We start from the raw sequence: 15,290 nt of genomic DNA on the forward strand, positions 1-15,290 counted from the left end.
CTTCAGTCTGGGCTTGGAGAGAAGAGGGCAGCTTTGGAAGCCAGCTCTTGGCCAGGCTGGTCTCGGATGGCAGCTTCCTGTCCTGAGGCCAGCCATTTCTCCCCTGGGTGGGGCAGGTGCCTAGTAGTCACTAGCTCTGAAGTGTAGGCACTGTACCTGGAAAGTTCCCAGCAGGCCTAGCTTTCACCTGCTCCCGTGCCTTCTCTTTGCAGACGCCCTGTTGGCAGACTTGGAATCCACCACTTCCCATATCTCCAAACGGCCTGTGTTCTTGTCTGAGGAGCCCCCCTACTCCTACCCAACTGGAAACCACACCTACCAAGAGATTGCAGTGCCACCCCCTGTCCCTCCACCCCCATCCAGTGAGGCCCTCAATGGCACAATCCTCACCCCCTTAGACCAGTGGCAACCTAGTGGCTCCCGATTCCCCCACCAGCAGGTAAGGTGGGGACCAGTGCTGGGAAACCCCCAGAGATTTGGGGGTAAAAAGAGCTTATCTGACAAGGGTTTGGGGAGCTAGTAGAGGAATGGGATTATAGGAATGGATCAGGGGACTTGGCTGTCTCCAACCAAACACTGCCTTTTCCACCCACCATGTGAGGAGGGCAGTGACCAAGTCTTAATCACCCGACCAGACTCTGGAAATTCCCTGTTGAGACTGGGTGTGAGCATTTGCCATCTGGAGGTGACTCGGGCTTCAGTCCCCCATACTTTCTCTCCCTTTGGGGAGTTCTCTGAGTACTCATATTCCCACAGCCTCCATCCCCATCACCCGTGTACAGCTCCAGTGCCAAAACTTCCGGTGCCTCTAACCCTCAGGACGGTGTCAGCAATACGTGCTCCCGAGCAGGCGAGGAAGAGCACGTCTACAGGTATGTCTACCCCCAGGTGTTCTCCCTCCTGCCAGGGTCAGAGAGAGCTTAGATCAGGGATCAGGATTGGCAACTGGACCTTAGAGGGTACTGCCTCCAGGGCCACTGGTTTAACTACAGAAAGCCCTGAGGCTCCTGGCCAGCTCCCATGCCTGTCAACTACCCCTTTTTCCTGTCACTGTCATCTCCATATAACTGATGGTCTGGGCTGTCCCAGCATCTCTATGTCATTGAGGAACTGAAGCAAGACTTCCTTCCTCCCCTTTCCTCACCACATCTCTTTCCTACCCTCTGCTTTCTTGCTGAGGGAGACTTTATATCTGTTCACCTTATTGGACCTTGAGAATTTGCGGACTGCCAAGCCAGTGTAAAGCTGAAGAGTGTTTCTCACTTCTTCCCTTTGCTTTGCTTTCCTTTCCTTTCTCAAAGCTTCCCCAACAAGCAGAAGTCGGCTGAGCCTTCACCCACCATAATGAGCTCCTCCCTGGGCAGCAACCTCTCAGAACTTGACCGTCTGCTGCTGGAACTGAATGCTGTGCAGCATAATCCTCCAGGCTTTCCTGCAGGTAGGATTAGGCCCCAGGTCACCTGCTGGCTTCTGGATCCCTGGAGGGCTCAAGAGCTGAAGAGCTTTTCTCTCTCCTTCTCTCCAAGATGAGGCCAACTCAAGCCCCCCACTACCTGGGGTCCTGAGCCCTCATTATGGCATCCCAGAGAATAACAGCCCCGTGGGGGGCAAAGCTGGCCCTCTGACGAAAGAGAAGCCAAAGCGGAATGGGGGCCGAGGCCTGGAAGATGTACGGCCCAGTGTGGAGAGCCTCTTGGATGAACTGGAGAGCTCTGTGCCCAGCCCTGTGTGAGTATACAGCAGGCTCTCCCCAGGCTGGGGAAGGTCTTGCCCAGCCAGGCCCCATGTTCCAGTGTTTGTCACTTGGCCCTGGTATCACCCATTTCCTTAAGTGTCTCTTATTTGCTAGGCCTTGGGGTACAGTACGTGTAGCAGGGACACCATTCCTGCTGTTAGTTAGCCACTACTAATCAGGAAAGGCAGGCATTGTGCACACAGTGGCTTTGCAGCCACATAATAGGGTTCAAATTATGTTCTGCTAGTTACTATGTGTGAGCCTTCAAGCTTTAGTTTTCCATCTGTAAAATGGATAAGCAAAAGTTGGGGGAGAGGGCTGTATGCCTGTAATTCCAGCATTTGGGAAGCTGAAGTAGGATGATGGCGAATTTGACACCACACTAGTTATAGAGACTGTGTTCCAAAAAACAAAAAAATCAGCTCTCCCTCATATGTGGACATTAGATCAAGGGCAAACACAACAAGGGGATTGGACTATGAGCACATGATAAAAGCGAGAGCACACAAGGGAGGGGTGAGGATAGGTAAGACACCTAAAAAACTAGCTAGCATTTGTTGCCCTTAATGCAGAGAAACTAAAGCAGATACCTTAAAGCAACTGAGGCCAATAGGAAAAGGGGACCAGGAACTAGAGAAAAGGTTAGATCAAAAAGAATTAACCTAGAAGGTAACACCCACGCACAGGAAATCAATGTGAGTCAATGCCCTGTATAGCTATCCTTATCTCAACCAGCAAAACCCCTTGTTCCTTCCTATTATTGCTTATACTCTCTCTACAACAAAATTAGAGATAAGGGCAAAATAGTTTCTGCTGGGTATTGAGGCGGGGGGGGAACGGGAGGGGGTGGAGTGGGTGGTAAGGGAGGGGGTGGGGGCAGGGGGAAGAAATGAACCAAGCCTTGTATGCACATATGAATAATAAAATGAAAAAAAAAAAACCAAAAAACAAAAAACAAAAAAATCAAAATTAAAGAAACAAAAAATGGGATAAGTATACATGGAGATAAGACTAATAACTACTTTGATAGAGGTGAGAACAAATAACATATGCATAATACAATGCTATGTTCATGGAAAGTACTTAATAACGTTAGCTCCTGTAGTGTTATATTATTGTAATTATCTTGCTTCTATGTACAGTTACATTGTGGAGGATACATGTGGATGCTTGGGTATATTTAACAGGCAAGCTTTCCTCTGGACTGGGATAGAAGAATCTTTGTGGGAGAGGTGCCGTTTTAGCTGCCCTGTCTTTTCCCTAGTCATCTCACTCAGTGATGGGTCCCCAGGATTATGGGCACTGGTGGTCTTCCCAGCATTGGAGGCATTGGGATCCCAGTGTCTGAGCTGAGATGTTGACTTGATCTCCTGCATGGCCTGGAGCTGGCTTCTGGGCTCCCCACTGACACATGCCTTCCCTGCAGCCCCGCCATCACTGTGAACCAAGGTGAGATGAGCAGCCCACAGCGAGTCACCTCCAGCCAGCAGCAGACACGCATCTCGGCCTCCTCCGCCACCAGGGAGCTGGACGAGCTGATGGCCTCCCTGTCAGACTTTAAGGTGCCCTGTGTCCCCTCTGTCTTCCTTGCTCCCCATCCTTTTCCTCCTTATCTCAGTGTGAGTAGCTGGACCTTGACCCTTCAGTGTTTGAGTACCTTCCCCTGAGTTAGCAACCCTATAATAACCTGGCCTTGCCAGGACAGCAGGATTCAGGGGAGGGAGGCCAAGCAGTCTGTGGGGATTGAGCTGCATGGCAGCCAGTGAAGGCGGAGAAACCAGAGAAGTGCTCAGTTAGACATTCCTTCCTCTGCTACACTCCCAGCCACCCAGGTCAAGGGAACCAAGAGTCTGGGACACAGGGACAAAGGGCCCTGTGTGGACGGTTACTCTCAGTGGGGGAGGGTGTGCTCTGCTGGGCCCTATGGGCCTCAGGATCCCATGCCTGAGAGGCTACTTGCTCTGGAGCTCCATCTCCCACACTAGCTGTCCTCAGCACATCCTCTGCCTCTGGCAGTTGAATCCACAGGCCTCTCTTGCTTGTCTCCTTCCTTTCTTCCCTCTTTCCAGGGTCTGTGAGTTTCCACAAGCCCTGTCTTGGAAACCTAACCTGTCAAGCCACTGGGCCTGCTTGAGGAGCCCTGCCCCACCCCTTCTAGGCCTCTTCAGGCCTGCCAACCTCAATGTTTTATTTAGAGGATGCAGTACCTTGATGGGAATTGATATTGACAGAAGTCTCCAGTAGTTGCTGACTTCAGCTCCACGTGGCTTAGCTGGATACCTTTGGGGCACAACTTAGGGAATATGAGAAGGGAAGGAAGCAGTCCATTTATTCTTGGCCCCAATGGTGCCTCCTGCCTTCCTTTGGCTGGGGCTGTCATGAAGGTGGGAGTGTGGCTGGTGGTGGCGGGTTGAGTCCCGGCTTGTGAGCCCAGCTGCCATGGTTCTGAGTAGTTGGTGAGAGGCAAGTCAGTAGGTTCAGGCACTGGTCTGCCCTGGTCCCTTGAAGGCTGCTCTTGCTTTCCAAGACAGCCATTATCCAGATACCCCATGAGGAGAAGCTGCACTGCTTCTGTCTGTGCCCTTCCCGGGAGCAATGACCTAGGGACCTAGGAAAGCTGGTACTGTCTGAGAGTGAAGAAGCTGAGAGTGGAGCCAGCATAGGAAGCTGAGCGGCTTCCTGTGACTGACTTCTCCTTGGTTTGCACCTGGAGCTGGCTGCTCCCTGGTTAACCATCTCCCTCACCTTAGTCTTCTCCTTTGTACCCACTCCTGGTAACCTCACAAGCATGGCTTTATGACTGCTTTCTGTTTCCTGGGTTTCATGAGATTCAAGGACATGAAGCCAGGACAGCCTTTTGTGGGGTCTGAATCTTCAGAAGACTCCATGCCTCAGTTTTGCAGACACCTGGAGCCAGACAGTGTAGATGGTGGCTCTCTGAACCCTAAGGCCAAGCCCACCCTTGCTGTGAGCCTCCTTCCTTACCTCTTCCCATTTTTCTCTTTCTCCTTTCCCCCGTCCTTTTGTCTTTCTCCTCCAGACCAGCTCCTCTGCTGTGGCTCTGAGCTCCCTGGAGCTGCTACCTAGCTCAGCTCCATCCCTACCCCACACCATGCCTTGTTTGCCTTCTCCTCTCATGCCTTCTATATTCTGGCCATCTCCCACTAAACCCTCCCCTCAAGGCCAAGACCATACCCCAGAGATACTCTGCACTGAGAAAAATACATGGGGCCTTTTACCTCCTGTGGCCCCCAGCTGGCTTGATTTGGCTGGCTTCGGGATGATGTCTGACACCCATAACTCAAAGCTTCCCTCCATGGAGGGTTCTCCAGGGTTACTTGATGCTGACAGCCAATCTCGAGTTAGGAATGACCTCCTGAACACAAGTGAACCCTCTAGGTTTCTCCTATGCCACACTCCACCCCCTGCTAGGAGCCCAGAATCCCAGGAACCTGGAGACTCCCAGGGGCCATTGGCTAACCCTGTGTGTCCAGAGGAGACTGTGGATGCCACTTGGAAATGGTCATGGGCTTTGTCAACATCCAGTCCCGAGACTCCCCATGGGGCCACTTGTAGCTTACAGGAAGTAACTGAGCCAGCTGTTGTAGCAGTGGACCATCAGGCCATCTTCCCAGATACCTGGAGTCTCACAAAGGAACGGCAGCAGAAGGAGAGGGCACAGCCAGAGCCAGGGGGTGCAGAAAGCAGCTGCCCTGCCCCATCTGACAAGGAACAGTTGAGTGCAGAGATGCCTGGGAAGGGAAGCCTGGGGGAAGCAACCCAGGGATCTGAGATCCCAACGATCCCAGAGGGCACCACCGACGCTGCTCCTGGGACCAGGAAGGAACAGCTGGAGCATCCACAGACCATGGGCATGGGCAGCACCACGGAGAGGATTTCCACCTCTGGCCAGGCAGGCGCCAGCTGCACAGCCACTAGGCATGGCCCTCGGAGGCTGAGCGTGGGCCACTCCTCGCTAACTGCATGCAGCCTTCACTACAAGCATGTCTGCACGGGCAGAAAGTGCTGAGGGGCCATGCGCCAAGAACAAGCGCTCAGCAGTGGGCCTTGTAGAGCCAGCAGAGCTTCCTGGACTCACTGTTCCTCATAGTGATGACACTCCTTTTGCTTGTTTAAGACTTCTTCCCTTTAGACAAGCTGTCCTCAACATTCTGATGTGTAGAATGGTTAAAAGTGTGGATTTTGGAACCCCATAGACTCACAAACTACACCATCAACACTTGCTACCTTTGTGACCTTGGGCAACACCCCAGACTCAGTTTTCTCATCTTTAAAATGGCCATTTTCCACCAAGATTGTGCAGAGATGATTTAAGTCCTGGAAAGTATATAGGACACAGCCTATGGCTCCTCAGCAAGCAATACCATGGCTGCCACCACTGGTGTTACTTGTTTCTTGCTTGATGAAACTGGTATGCCCTTTCCTGAAACAAAGCAGCAACAAAAACCCTGAAAACACTGCAAGCAAGTTGGTTATAATATAAACAAGGGGGGGAAAAAACCACTTCTCTCAGAAGAGAGAGAAAAAGAAAACCTTATGCCCTGTCAAGAGCAAATAATTCTTGTGATAACCCTATGAGGTAAACCAAAAAAAAAAACAAAACCCATTTTGAGGATGGAGAGACTGAAGCCCCTGGAAGTTAAGTGTCTTGCCCAAGGTCCGAGGCTGAGTTGGAGGTGAATTCCAGGCCAGAGGGCTCTCTTTCAGCTTGTACTCCTGAGCCAGTCTTGCCTGCCCGCTGTCTACCCCCCTCAGCTTGGCTCTTGCCTGGCAATTGTTTTCTGCCCTGTCCTCCCTTGAATTGAGTGGCATTGTATCCTGCCCACATGGGACAGTGACAACTTCCCCCTCCGCCCCCAGATCCGCTCCGTGATCAGGAGGAGTCGGGAGACGGGCCATGCTCACCCCATGTCCCGGGAGCCCTCCCCTCGCCGCCGGCTGGACCCCACCACCCTGAGCAGGACCCCATCCCAGGAGCGGCTCATCGCAGAGCTGCAGGGCCGGCTGGGCATCCAGCTGGAGGCAGAGGAGGCAGCAGGGCCAGGAGGGACTTCCACCCAAGACTGGCTGACTGAGGGCATCATCATCACTGTGCAGCCACGTGGGAGGCGGGCTGGGGGGCAGCTTGTAGAGAAGGTAGCCAGGAATTGCTGGGTGGCCCAGGGCCCAGGAAGCAGGTATCCAAATGCTTCCTTGGCCCCAGCACTGGCCAGAGAGAGATGTGGGGGTGTGGGGTGGGTTCATGTATTCTGTGGCCTTGTAAGGCTGGCCTTGCTCTTTGTGCTAGAGTGAGAAGGCCCACGGGAGCCTGGGTACATTACTTTCCCAACCCCTCTGCTTGCTGAGCTGATGATTTCTTCTATCTTCCTTATCTGTTTCCCTCCTTTCTTCCCAGGTTGTCTTCCCTCCTGACTCTCCCATTCCCCTGAGAAGAACCATCTCTGTTGTGGCTTCTCCTCCTTCTGTTCCTTTGCTCCAGCATCACCCAGATGCTTCGGCCAGCAGCTCTTCTCTACCCAGGCTTCCCACTTCCTCCTCCACGGGGCCTTTGACTTGCACCCTTGGTTCTCCTGGGGTCCAGAGTTCAGGGGAAGAGCCCCATGATGAGGATGGGAGAGGCCCCACCTCTCCTGCTCCTGCACCCCACACCATGAGGTCCGTGGGCTGCCAGACCAATGAGGACCCGCTCTTCCATCCGATGCAGGCAGGCCTCCCAGGGGCCCCAGCACCAGCCCTTCCTGTCCCATTCTGTCTGAGCTGTCTCCTACCTCTGCATGCATGCCTGTGTGCATGAGTGTACACACACACACATAAACACACACTCTGTCCTTCCATCTACAGCCTCAGCACATTAACTATAGTTCTTTAGACCTTGTCCCTAGAGTCTCACTGAACCTGATGTCCAGGCCCACCATTGGGAAATCATTTGGCTTCTCACTTTCCCCTGAGGACCCTTCCTCCTCACTGCCCTTTATACTGGCATGAGAGGAAGCCATACCCAGATTGAAAAACAGAAGCCCATGTTCTCCTTGTCCAGCCACCAGGCCAATATCTGCTGAGACCTCTGTGCTCATCTCCCCTTCCTATGTCCCATGACTTTGGGTGGCTTACCTCCCTCTCCCTCTTCTCTCCCTGGACCTCTTCCAGGTTGTTTTGCTCTAGTTTTTTTTCTCTCTCCTGATTTTAGTATTGCCAATGGAGGAAAAAAATCCTCTTATCTCATCTGAATTCCCTTGTGTGAAATGGCCCAATTACAAGGTCTCTTATTCTTTCTTAGTGTTTTTTTTGTTTGTTTGCTTGTTTGTTTTTAATTTCTCCTCCTTTACTTCCCTATCGAAGATGCACGGTCTGGAGCAAAGAACGGATGGAGAGCAGCACTGGGCGGCTGGTTGGCCTCCAAGCGGCAGGCAGAGCAGCCCTGAAGGGCAGGACGAGGGAGGGGTCAGTGCCGGGATGGGGGCTGAGTTCCTGCTTGTCATGTTTCCCTGAGCTTTATCATGCAGCAGGGTGCCATGAGCCCTTCCTTCTGACCTCTGGGAGCCCCCAGTCACTAGAATGGCTGGCCATTGTCAGTCCCACCTTTAGGGCTCTTCAAGGTCCCTGGAAGACAGTGTGCTTTTGGCTTTTTTCAGCCTGTTAGTCCAGAAGGGAGAAGAGGCCCCTGGTCTTGGTGCTGTGAGATTCCTGCCCCATGCTGTGGTAGTCCTGACTGGTCCTTTCTCCCTGTCTCTGCAGTTCATGACCCAGGGGAAGACCGGGAGCAGCTCACCCCCTGGGGGACCCTCGAAGCCCGGGAGCCAGCTGGACAGCATGCTGGGAAGCCTGCAGTCTGACCTGAATAAGCTGGGGGTTGCCACGGTTGCCAAGGGGGTGTGCGGGGCCTGCAAGAAGCCCATCGCTGGGCAGGTGATGAACTGAGCAGGTGGGCATAGTTGCCTCTCTTCTTGTTCTTGCCCTGAGCCATCTTTCTCTTCCTCTTCAGGTCGTGACAGCCATGGGAAAGACGTGGCACCCTGAGCACTTCGTCTGTACCCACTGCCAGGAGGAGATCGGATCCCGGAACTTCTTTGAGCGGGATGGACAGCCCTACTGTGAAAAGGACTATCACAACCTCTTCTCCCCGCGCTGCTACTACTGCAACGGGCCCATCCTGGATGTGAGTGCCTGCTGGGGTGGGGGCAGCTGGGTTCGCCCTGATTTCGGCTCCAGCCCCAATTCATATCATCTTCACTTTAGCCCTGGTTTGGAGGGTGAGGGCTCAGAGACATGTCACAAGCCAAGGCTCACACAGCTAGGAAGTGGTAGAACTGGGAGTCAAGTCTGGGCCCTTCCTATTACATTTTCAACAGCCCCAGCTCCCTTTTGCCTCACATTCTGGATTCCTTCTGCTGAGACCCCCAGAGATTAGGAGCCCTGATTAGATAGACAGGTAAATAAATGCCAACTGTCTCACTCTTCCCCTATGTGATGTCAGCTTCTTTGAGCCTAAGTTTGTTTGTTTCTTTTTTTTTTTTTTCTTTTGGTAGTACTGGTATTTGAACTCAGGGCTTTGCTCATACTAGGCAGGCACTTTACCAGCCACACCTCCAGCCCCGGACTGGTTTTGGACCGTGATCCTCCTGTCTAGGCCTCCCATGTGGCTGGAATTACAGGCACCTCCACTGCCCAGTTTGTTGAGATAGGGTCTTGCTAATTTTTTGCTCTGGCTGGCCTTGAACTGCAACCCTCTTGATCTCAACCTCCCAAGTAGCTGAAATTATAGGTGTGCCCTTATCACATCTGGTCCTAAGTTTCTTAACTTTTAAAATAGGAGTCATGACAGAACTTATGACCTTGATTGCATGTGAGGATTAAAGGAAATAGTATGTGTCTAGTATATCACATCCTTCAATGAACTTTTTTTTTTTTTTGGGTGGGACTGGGTTTTGAACTTAGGGCTCCACACTTGCAAAGCAGGCACTTCACTTGGGCCACACCTCCAGTCCTCCTTCAATAAATCTTAATGCTTAGTGGTATCTGTATCATAATTAGGAGAGACCATGTTGAGCATTTTGCTCTTTCCTTGAGTGTGAAATGGGGTAAGGTAAGAAGGACATTTTTGGCCACAAATCTTGGCTGTGACAATCTCTCTGGCACAGTAGCAGCTCAGCTTTGATCCCTCTCTTTCACAGAAAGTGGTGACAGCCCTTGACCGGACGTGGCATCCTGAGCACTTTTTCTGTGCCCAGTGTGGAGCTTTCTTTGGTCCTGAAGGTATAGTAGGCCTGGTAGATGAACCCACTGCCTCCTGGAGGGCCAGGAGACTCTGCTGATGTTGGAGTCAGGGTGGCTCCACCCCTAGAGGCCCTAAATCTGCCCCAAATCCCCACTCCTCAGGGTTTCATGAGAAGGATGGCAAGGCCTACTGCCGGAAGGATTATTTCGACATGTTTGCACCCAAGTGTGGCGGCTGCGCCCGGGCCATCTTGGAGAACTACATCTCGGCCCTCAACACCCTCTGGCATCCTGAGTGCTTTGTGTGCCGGGTAAGGAGCCCCCACTGTACTACCTGGTTGGGAACAGGAAGTGAAAGGGAAGGGCCTTCCCTGTTATTATTTTTCTATTTGGCAATACTGGGGTTTGAACTCAGGGCCTCACTCTTGCTAGCCATGCATTCTACCACTTGAGCCACTCCGCCCGCCCTTTAGGACTTCCCTTGTTGTGTCTTTCTCATTTGGGGTTCTAATGGGGTTGTGTAGGCAGGGGGTGCATCTCCTCACATCCAGTCAGTCCTGGGCCAGGGCTGGAACAAACCAGGAACAAGGGAGACACGTACCCTGTGTCTACTTCTACCATCATCTCAGATCCTCTTATACCTAAAGTGTATGGGTGGAGAAAGTAGCTAGAGGCAGGGTCTGCCAGTCCTGTGTGGAGGCCTAGCACTGGTCATATTATCTGGGAGAAGAGCATGTAAGAATTAAATGAGATCATGCGAATATTAAACAGACTCGACAGAAATGGACAGTGTTTCTAGATTGCATTGTGGGGGTCTGGGGGCCCACAGATGTTACTAAGGACCCAGTAGATGCTCTCTGACAAGTCAGTTTTGGAAATACTCTTGTGCAGACCTTCTCAGATCCTTTCATACCTACATGTGCACAGGGAATCTCCAAATGCAAATCTAGGATACAAAGTTAGAGCTCAGATCCCTTTTTTCAGCTCCATGGTTTCTGACAACACCTTTGCAGCCACCTGCTTAAGTGCCCAGGAGTCAGACCTGTGTTTGAATTCAGGCTGTGCAACTTACATGACCTTGGGCAGGTCTCTTAACTCCTACTCCTTAGTTGCTTTCTCCCAAGAGAGAATTAAACAAACCTTTAGGCTGAATGTAGTGGTACATGTCAGTAATCCTATCTACTTGGTAGGCAGAAATAGGAGGGTCACAGCTCAAGGCCAGCCCAGGCAAAAGTTAGTGAGGCTCTATCTCAAAAGCAAGCTCAGCTACTCAGGAGGTGGAGGTAGGAGGACTGCAGCAAGGCAGGACAGGCAAAAACATGAGATTGTCTGAAAAACAAACTAAAATCAAAGGACTGGGAGTTCAGCTCAAGTGGTAGAGTGCTTGCCTAGTAAGGATGAGGCCCTGAGTTTAGTTGCTATACCATCAAACCAACACACACGCACGCACGCACGGACGCACGCACACACGCACGCACGCACGCACACACACACACACACCCCAATCCCCCACAAGCACTGAGCCTAGTACTCAGCACACAGGAATCAACCAAGTGGGAGGTTATGAGGCTGATGTCCCTGTGCATCTCCCTGGGTGCTACTCCGGCTGGAAGGGCCAGCCCCTAAGCCCCTTCCCTCCAGCTGCCCATCTTCTCTCTGGCAGGAATGCTTCACGCCATTTGTCAACGGCAGCTTCTTTGAGCATGACGGGCAGCCGTACTGTGAGGTGCACTACCATGAGAGGCGAGGCTCACTGTGCTCTGGCTGCCAGAAGCCCATCACAGGCCGCTGCATCACCGCCATGGCCAAGAAGTTCCACCCCGAGCACTTCGTCTGTGCCTTCTGCCTCAAGCAGCTCAACAAGGGCACCTTTAAGGAGCAGAATGACAAGCCTTACTGCCAGAACTGCTTCATCAAGCTCTTCTGCTAGGCACCCCTTCTCCAGCTGCCCCTCCCCCAGCCAGTGTCCCCAACTGCTACTGACCTACAGCCAGCAGCTGCCCCTCCCCCAGCCAGTGTCCCCAACTGCTACTGTGACCTACAGACCTCACCCAGGGGTATGGGGTAAACCTGAGGGAAACTGGAACCTCGTCCTCAGCCTGGTGCAGGATGGGAAGAGGGCCGTGGGGGGTCCTGCCTGCTTCTCCTCACCCCACCAGAGCCTCAGGGCTTCCTGTCCCCTTCCTGCAGCTCTCCTGGGCTGCTCACTCTTTATCTTCCCCAGAGGCAGAGGCTGGGGCCTGCCCCACACCACATGCATCCCTAAGAACTGGCCTGGCCTGGCCAGCACCCCACACTGGAGCCATCTCGCACTCATATTTCAGCAGTGGAACTGGGGCGGGAGGACAGGCAGAGTCAGCTTGGGGCCCTTTTTATTCTTATTTTTCCCTGACTTCATTATCTTGAGAGTACTGGGGGACACCTGGCCCCCTTGTGACAATGCCAGCATAAACTCATCTATCCAAAGGCGGAGGATCCCAAGGGTTCTCAGAAAGTTCCTTGGGCTCCCGCCTTCAGTCTCCTTAGGGCCTGGGCAACTGCCTTCCTTCCCCCTGACTGTCCCTTTTATACCTGCTCTGGTTCTACTGAGAAAGGCCTCTCCCCAGCAATAATGTTTTATAGCCACTTCCTCCATCTCCAGGGGACGGCGTGAGGTGGGGAATGTCACCTGTGCCTGGACACTGTACCGACTTTGATAGATTTCTACACTGAGGTTTCAATTCGTATTGCTCAAGTTGCTTTTACTTCTCTATACAAGATGATTTTGAAGAGATTTTAAAGATGTTCCCTTTTGTATTCTCTTCGTCCACTGCTGCTGGTCCTGTCACTGACCGTGGCTTTGGTATGGACTTTGCTTTGTACTGAGGGCTTGGGGTGGGGAAGCAATTTGTATTTTATTTTTTCTTAGCACAAGCAGGTGAACTGGGAGTACCTCTGTGACTCCCCTTCTGTAACTTCACAGCTCCCCAGGACTGTTTTATAAACTGCTGTATTTTGAAACCCCTTCCTTACTGCCCAGGCCTGTAAGCTCTTAATTAAACACCTGGAATTCCGAACCTCATTTGTCCTGTTCCTGAGAGAGGAGAAGGGTGAAATACACTTTGGGGGGCTGCTTCCTGTCTGAGTAAGCCATTAGCCTCTGCTCCCCTATGAGTTTTTTGGCAACAAAGAGAACCCATTGACATTCTTGGCCTCCTCACTACATCTCCAGGGCTCGCTCTTCTGCCTCCTCAGGAAAGTTGGTATCTGATTTTGACCATGAAGACCACAAGGGTCCCTGGTCTTGTTGATTTCACTGGGCACATCATTTCCTCAAATTTCCTGCCCTTCCTGGAGACTGGGTGCAGGTTCTTCCCCTTTCATAGGTGGGATCTGTCCTCAGGAGGTTTGGAGAGAAGGCCTGAGGCAAGAGGGTTAGGGGGCCTGGCTGGATTTAGGGCAGAAGGATAGGATTCTGTTGGAACAACAGGAAGCCCCAGCGTTCTCTTTCCCAAGGATGAAGCAGGAACAGCCAGGCCTGGGGTTCCTGGTCAAATGAAAAGGACTGCCGATGGATCTATAGGGAGGGATCCAGACCAGTTCACTAGCCTCCTAGCTGAGTGTGCTGGGGATTCAGAAGAGGGTTCCTTTGTTGAGGCCAGACTGGGAGCAGCTCAGGTCTAGGGAGGTCAGCCTGGGCCCTCAAAAGGTCTGACATCTCCACTTCCACCCACAGGCCTTATTGCTCTGTTTACAGTGACCTACCCTGGACCCCTCCCCAGAAGGGCCTGGGGTTTCTGGGGTCCATCCTCTGGGTTAATGGTTATTTGATCATTTGATTATGAATTTTATTTTCTTGTATAAACTTCTAACCTGGCTTTTTCCATTTCAATTTCTGTGATTTATGCCAATAAAATTTGCCATTATTTTCACCTGTGCTATGCCATTTCTTGGTGATCTGACAACCTAGTAGGCCCAGCAGAGAAACCAAACCCTCTTCAGGCTCAGAAAGGTCAGAAGGAGGGTAAATCATTGGCCTTCTCTTCCTGGAGGCCCAAAGCCCTGACAATGAGAACCTGGTTTTTGCCGGCGGCTGCAGGTCTTACTGGACTCAGCATGAGTTTTACTTTCTTTTCTTTTTTTTTTTTGTAATACTGGGGTTTGAACTCAGGGCTTTGCATTTGCTAGGCAATCTACCACTTGAGCCACACCTCCAGTCCATTTTGCTCTGGTTATTTTTGGAGATAGAGTTTTGCAAACTGTTTGCCTAAGCTGCCCTCGAACCTTGATCCTCCCTATCTCAGCCTCCCAAGTAGCTAGGATTATAAGTGTGAGCCACCTGTGCTGATGAGCTTTACTCCTAATTGGGCAGTTGATGGAGGAAGGGTTGGGGGAGGGAGTGCTTTTGAGGCCCTGCAGTAGACCCTGCCCTAGGGCTGCCATTTGCATTTGCTGGCTGTGGACCTATGGGTGGCCTTCTACTCACAGATAGGGAAAGAGGCTGGAGAGAAGAAAGAGACATGCTGAGTGACAGCAGAGCCACTGTGAACCTCGGATTTGCCTTTGTTTGTGTTCCTGTGTGGAGCTAGGCATCAACACATTGGGTGTAACCACTTCCCAGGAATGCCACTGACTTACGGTTGCAGGTCGGTCTCTATCGCCTCCTTCTGGTCATGTCCATATTTGCTTGTATGCTTCCTGTCTGCACTCTTCAGATCTCAGGTTCCCAAAGCTATCTGTAGGGCTTTATTCTTCCTTGAGCTATAGCCTCAGTTTCCCTGCTGTTTGGAACAGTCCTCCAAAAGGAGCCTATTGAATTCTAGTTTAAACCCTGACCACTTCACAGTGAGCTCAGAAGTGAACATGACCTTCAACCCTCACCCCCTAAAATATATGTACATACATATACATATATGTATATATGTAAAATATAGATATAAATGTATTTCTATTTGTAGAAACGGTGTAGCATACTTCATTCTAATTTGCTTTTTCACTCAATTGTGCTTGGTGGCGCATCATGAAGCTCACACCTGTAACCCTAGCTACTTGAGAGGCTGAGATCACGGTTTGAGGCCAGACTGGACAAATAGTTCACAAGACCCCCATCTCCAAAATAACCAGAGCAAAATGGGCTGGAGGTGTGGCTCAAGCACTGCTTTGCAAGTGCAAAGCCTTGAGTTCAAACCCCTCCCCTTCAAAAGAGAAATGTACCATGAGAGTAAGTATATACTTGGAAAAGTACATTTAAAGGGAAACAGACTTGGGTTGGAAGAGACTGTAACATAGTGAGGCCATGGGCTTTGAACTTGCTCCTATATCAGTTCTGAAACCATCATTT

General features: G+C 51.6%; 1 protein-coding gene across 7 annotated transcripts in view; it reads left to right on the plus strand.

The window, feature by feature from the left end:
• The window catches only part of Pxn (paxillin), a 50,818-nt gene extending 36,937 nt beyond the window's left edge, over positions 1 to 13,881 (plus strand). For 3 of the 7 annotated variants that reach the window (XM_020179065.2, XM_020179064.2, XM_074061092.1), the window contains 14 exons: positions 213 to 439; positions 757 to 872; positions 1,302 to 1,438; positions 1,527 to 1,728; positions 3,162 to 3,297; positions 4,776 to 5,648; positions 6,617 to 6,892; positions 7,152 to 7,460; positions 8,096 to 8,197; positions 8,492 to 8,662; positions 8,739 to 8,912; positions 9,928 to 10,009; positions 10,133 to 10,281; positions 11,634 to 13,881. In XM_020179065.2, the coding sequence (XP_020034654.2) occupies positions 213 to 439; positions 757 to 872; positions 1,302 to 1,438; positions 1,527 to 1,728; positions 3,162 to 3,297; positions 4,776 to 5,648; positions 6,617 to 6,892; positions 7,152 to 7,460; positions 8,096 to 8,197; positions 8,492 to 8,662; positions 8,739 to 8,912; positions 9,928 to 10,009; positions 10,133 to 10,281; positions 11,634 to 11,900 (3,221 nt within the window). In that variant the 3' untranslated portion in view covers positions 11,901 to 13,881. The remainder of the gene's footprint in view (positions 1 to 212; positions 440 to 756; positions 873 to 1,301; positions 1,439 to 1,526; positions 1,729 to 3,161; positions 3,298 to 4,775; positions 5,649 to 6,616; positions 6,893 to 7,151; positions 7,461 to 8,095; positions 8,198 to 8,491; positions 8,663 to 8,738; positions 8,913 to 9,927; positions 10,010 to 10,132; positions 10,282 to 11,633) is intronic. The other 4 variants (XM_074061093.1, XM_074061094.1, XM_074061095.1 and 1 more) reach the window with 4 other exon arrangements.
• The last annotated feature ends 1,409 nt before the right edge of the window (positions 13,882 to 15,290 follow it).

This window comes from Castor canadensis, chromosome 18 (genome assembly GCF_047511655.1).
Source record: "Castor canadensis chromosome 18, mCasCan1.hap1v2, whole genome shotgun sequence".
NCBI lineage: Eukaryota > Metazoa > Chordata > Mammalia > Rodentia > Castoridae > Castor > Castor canadensis.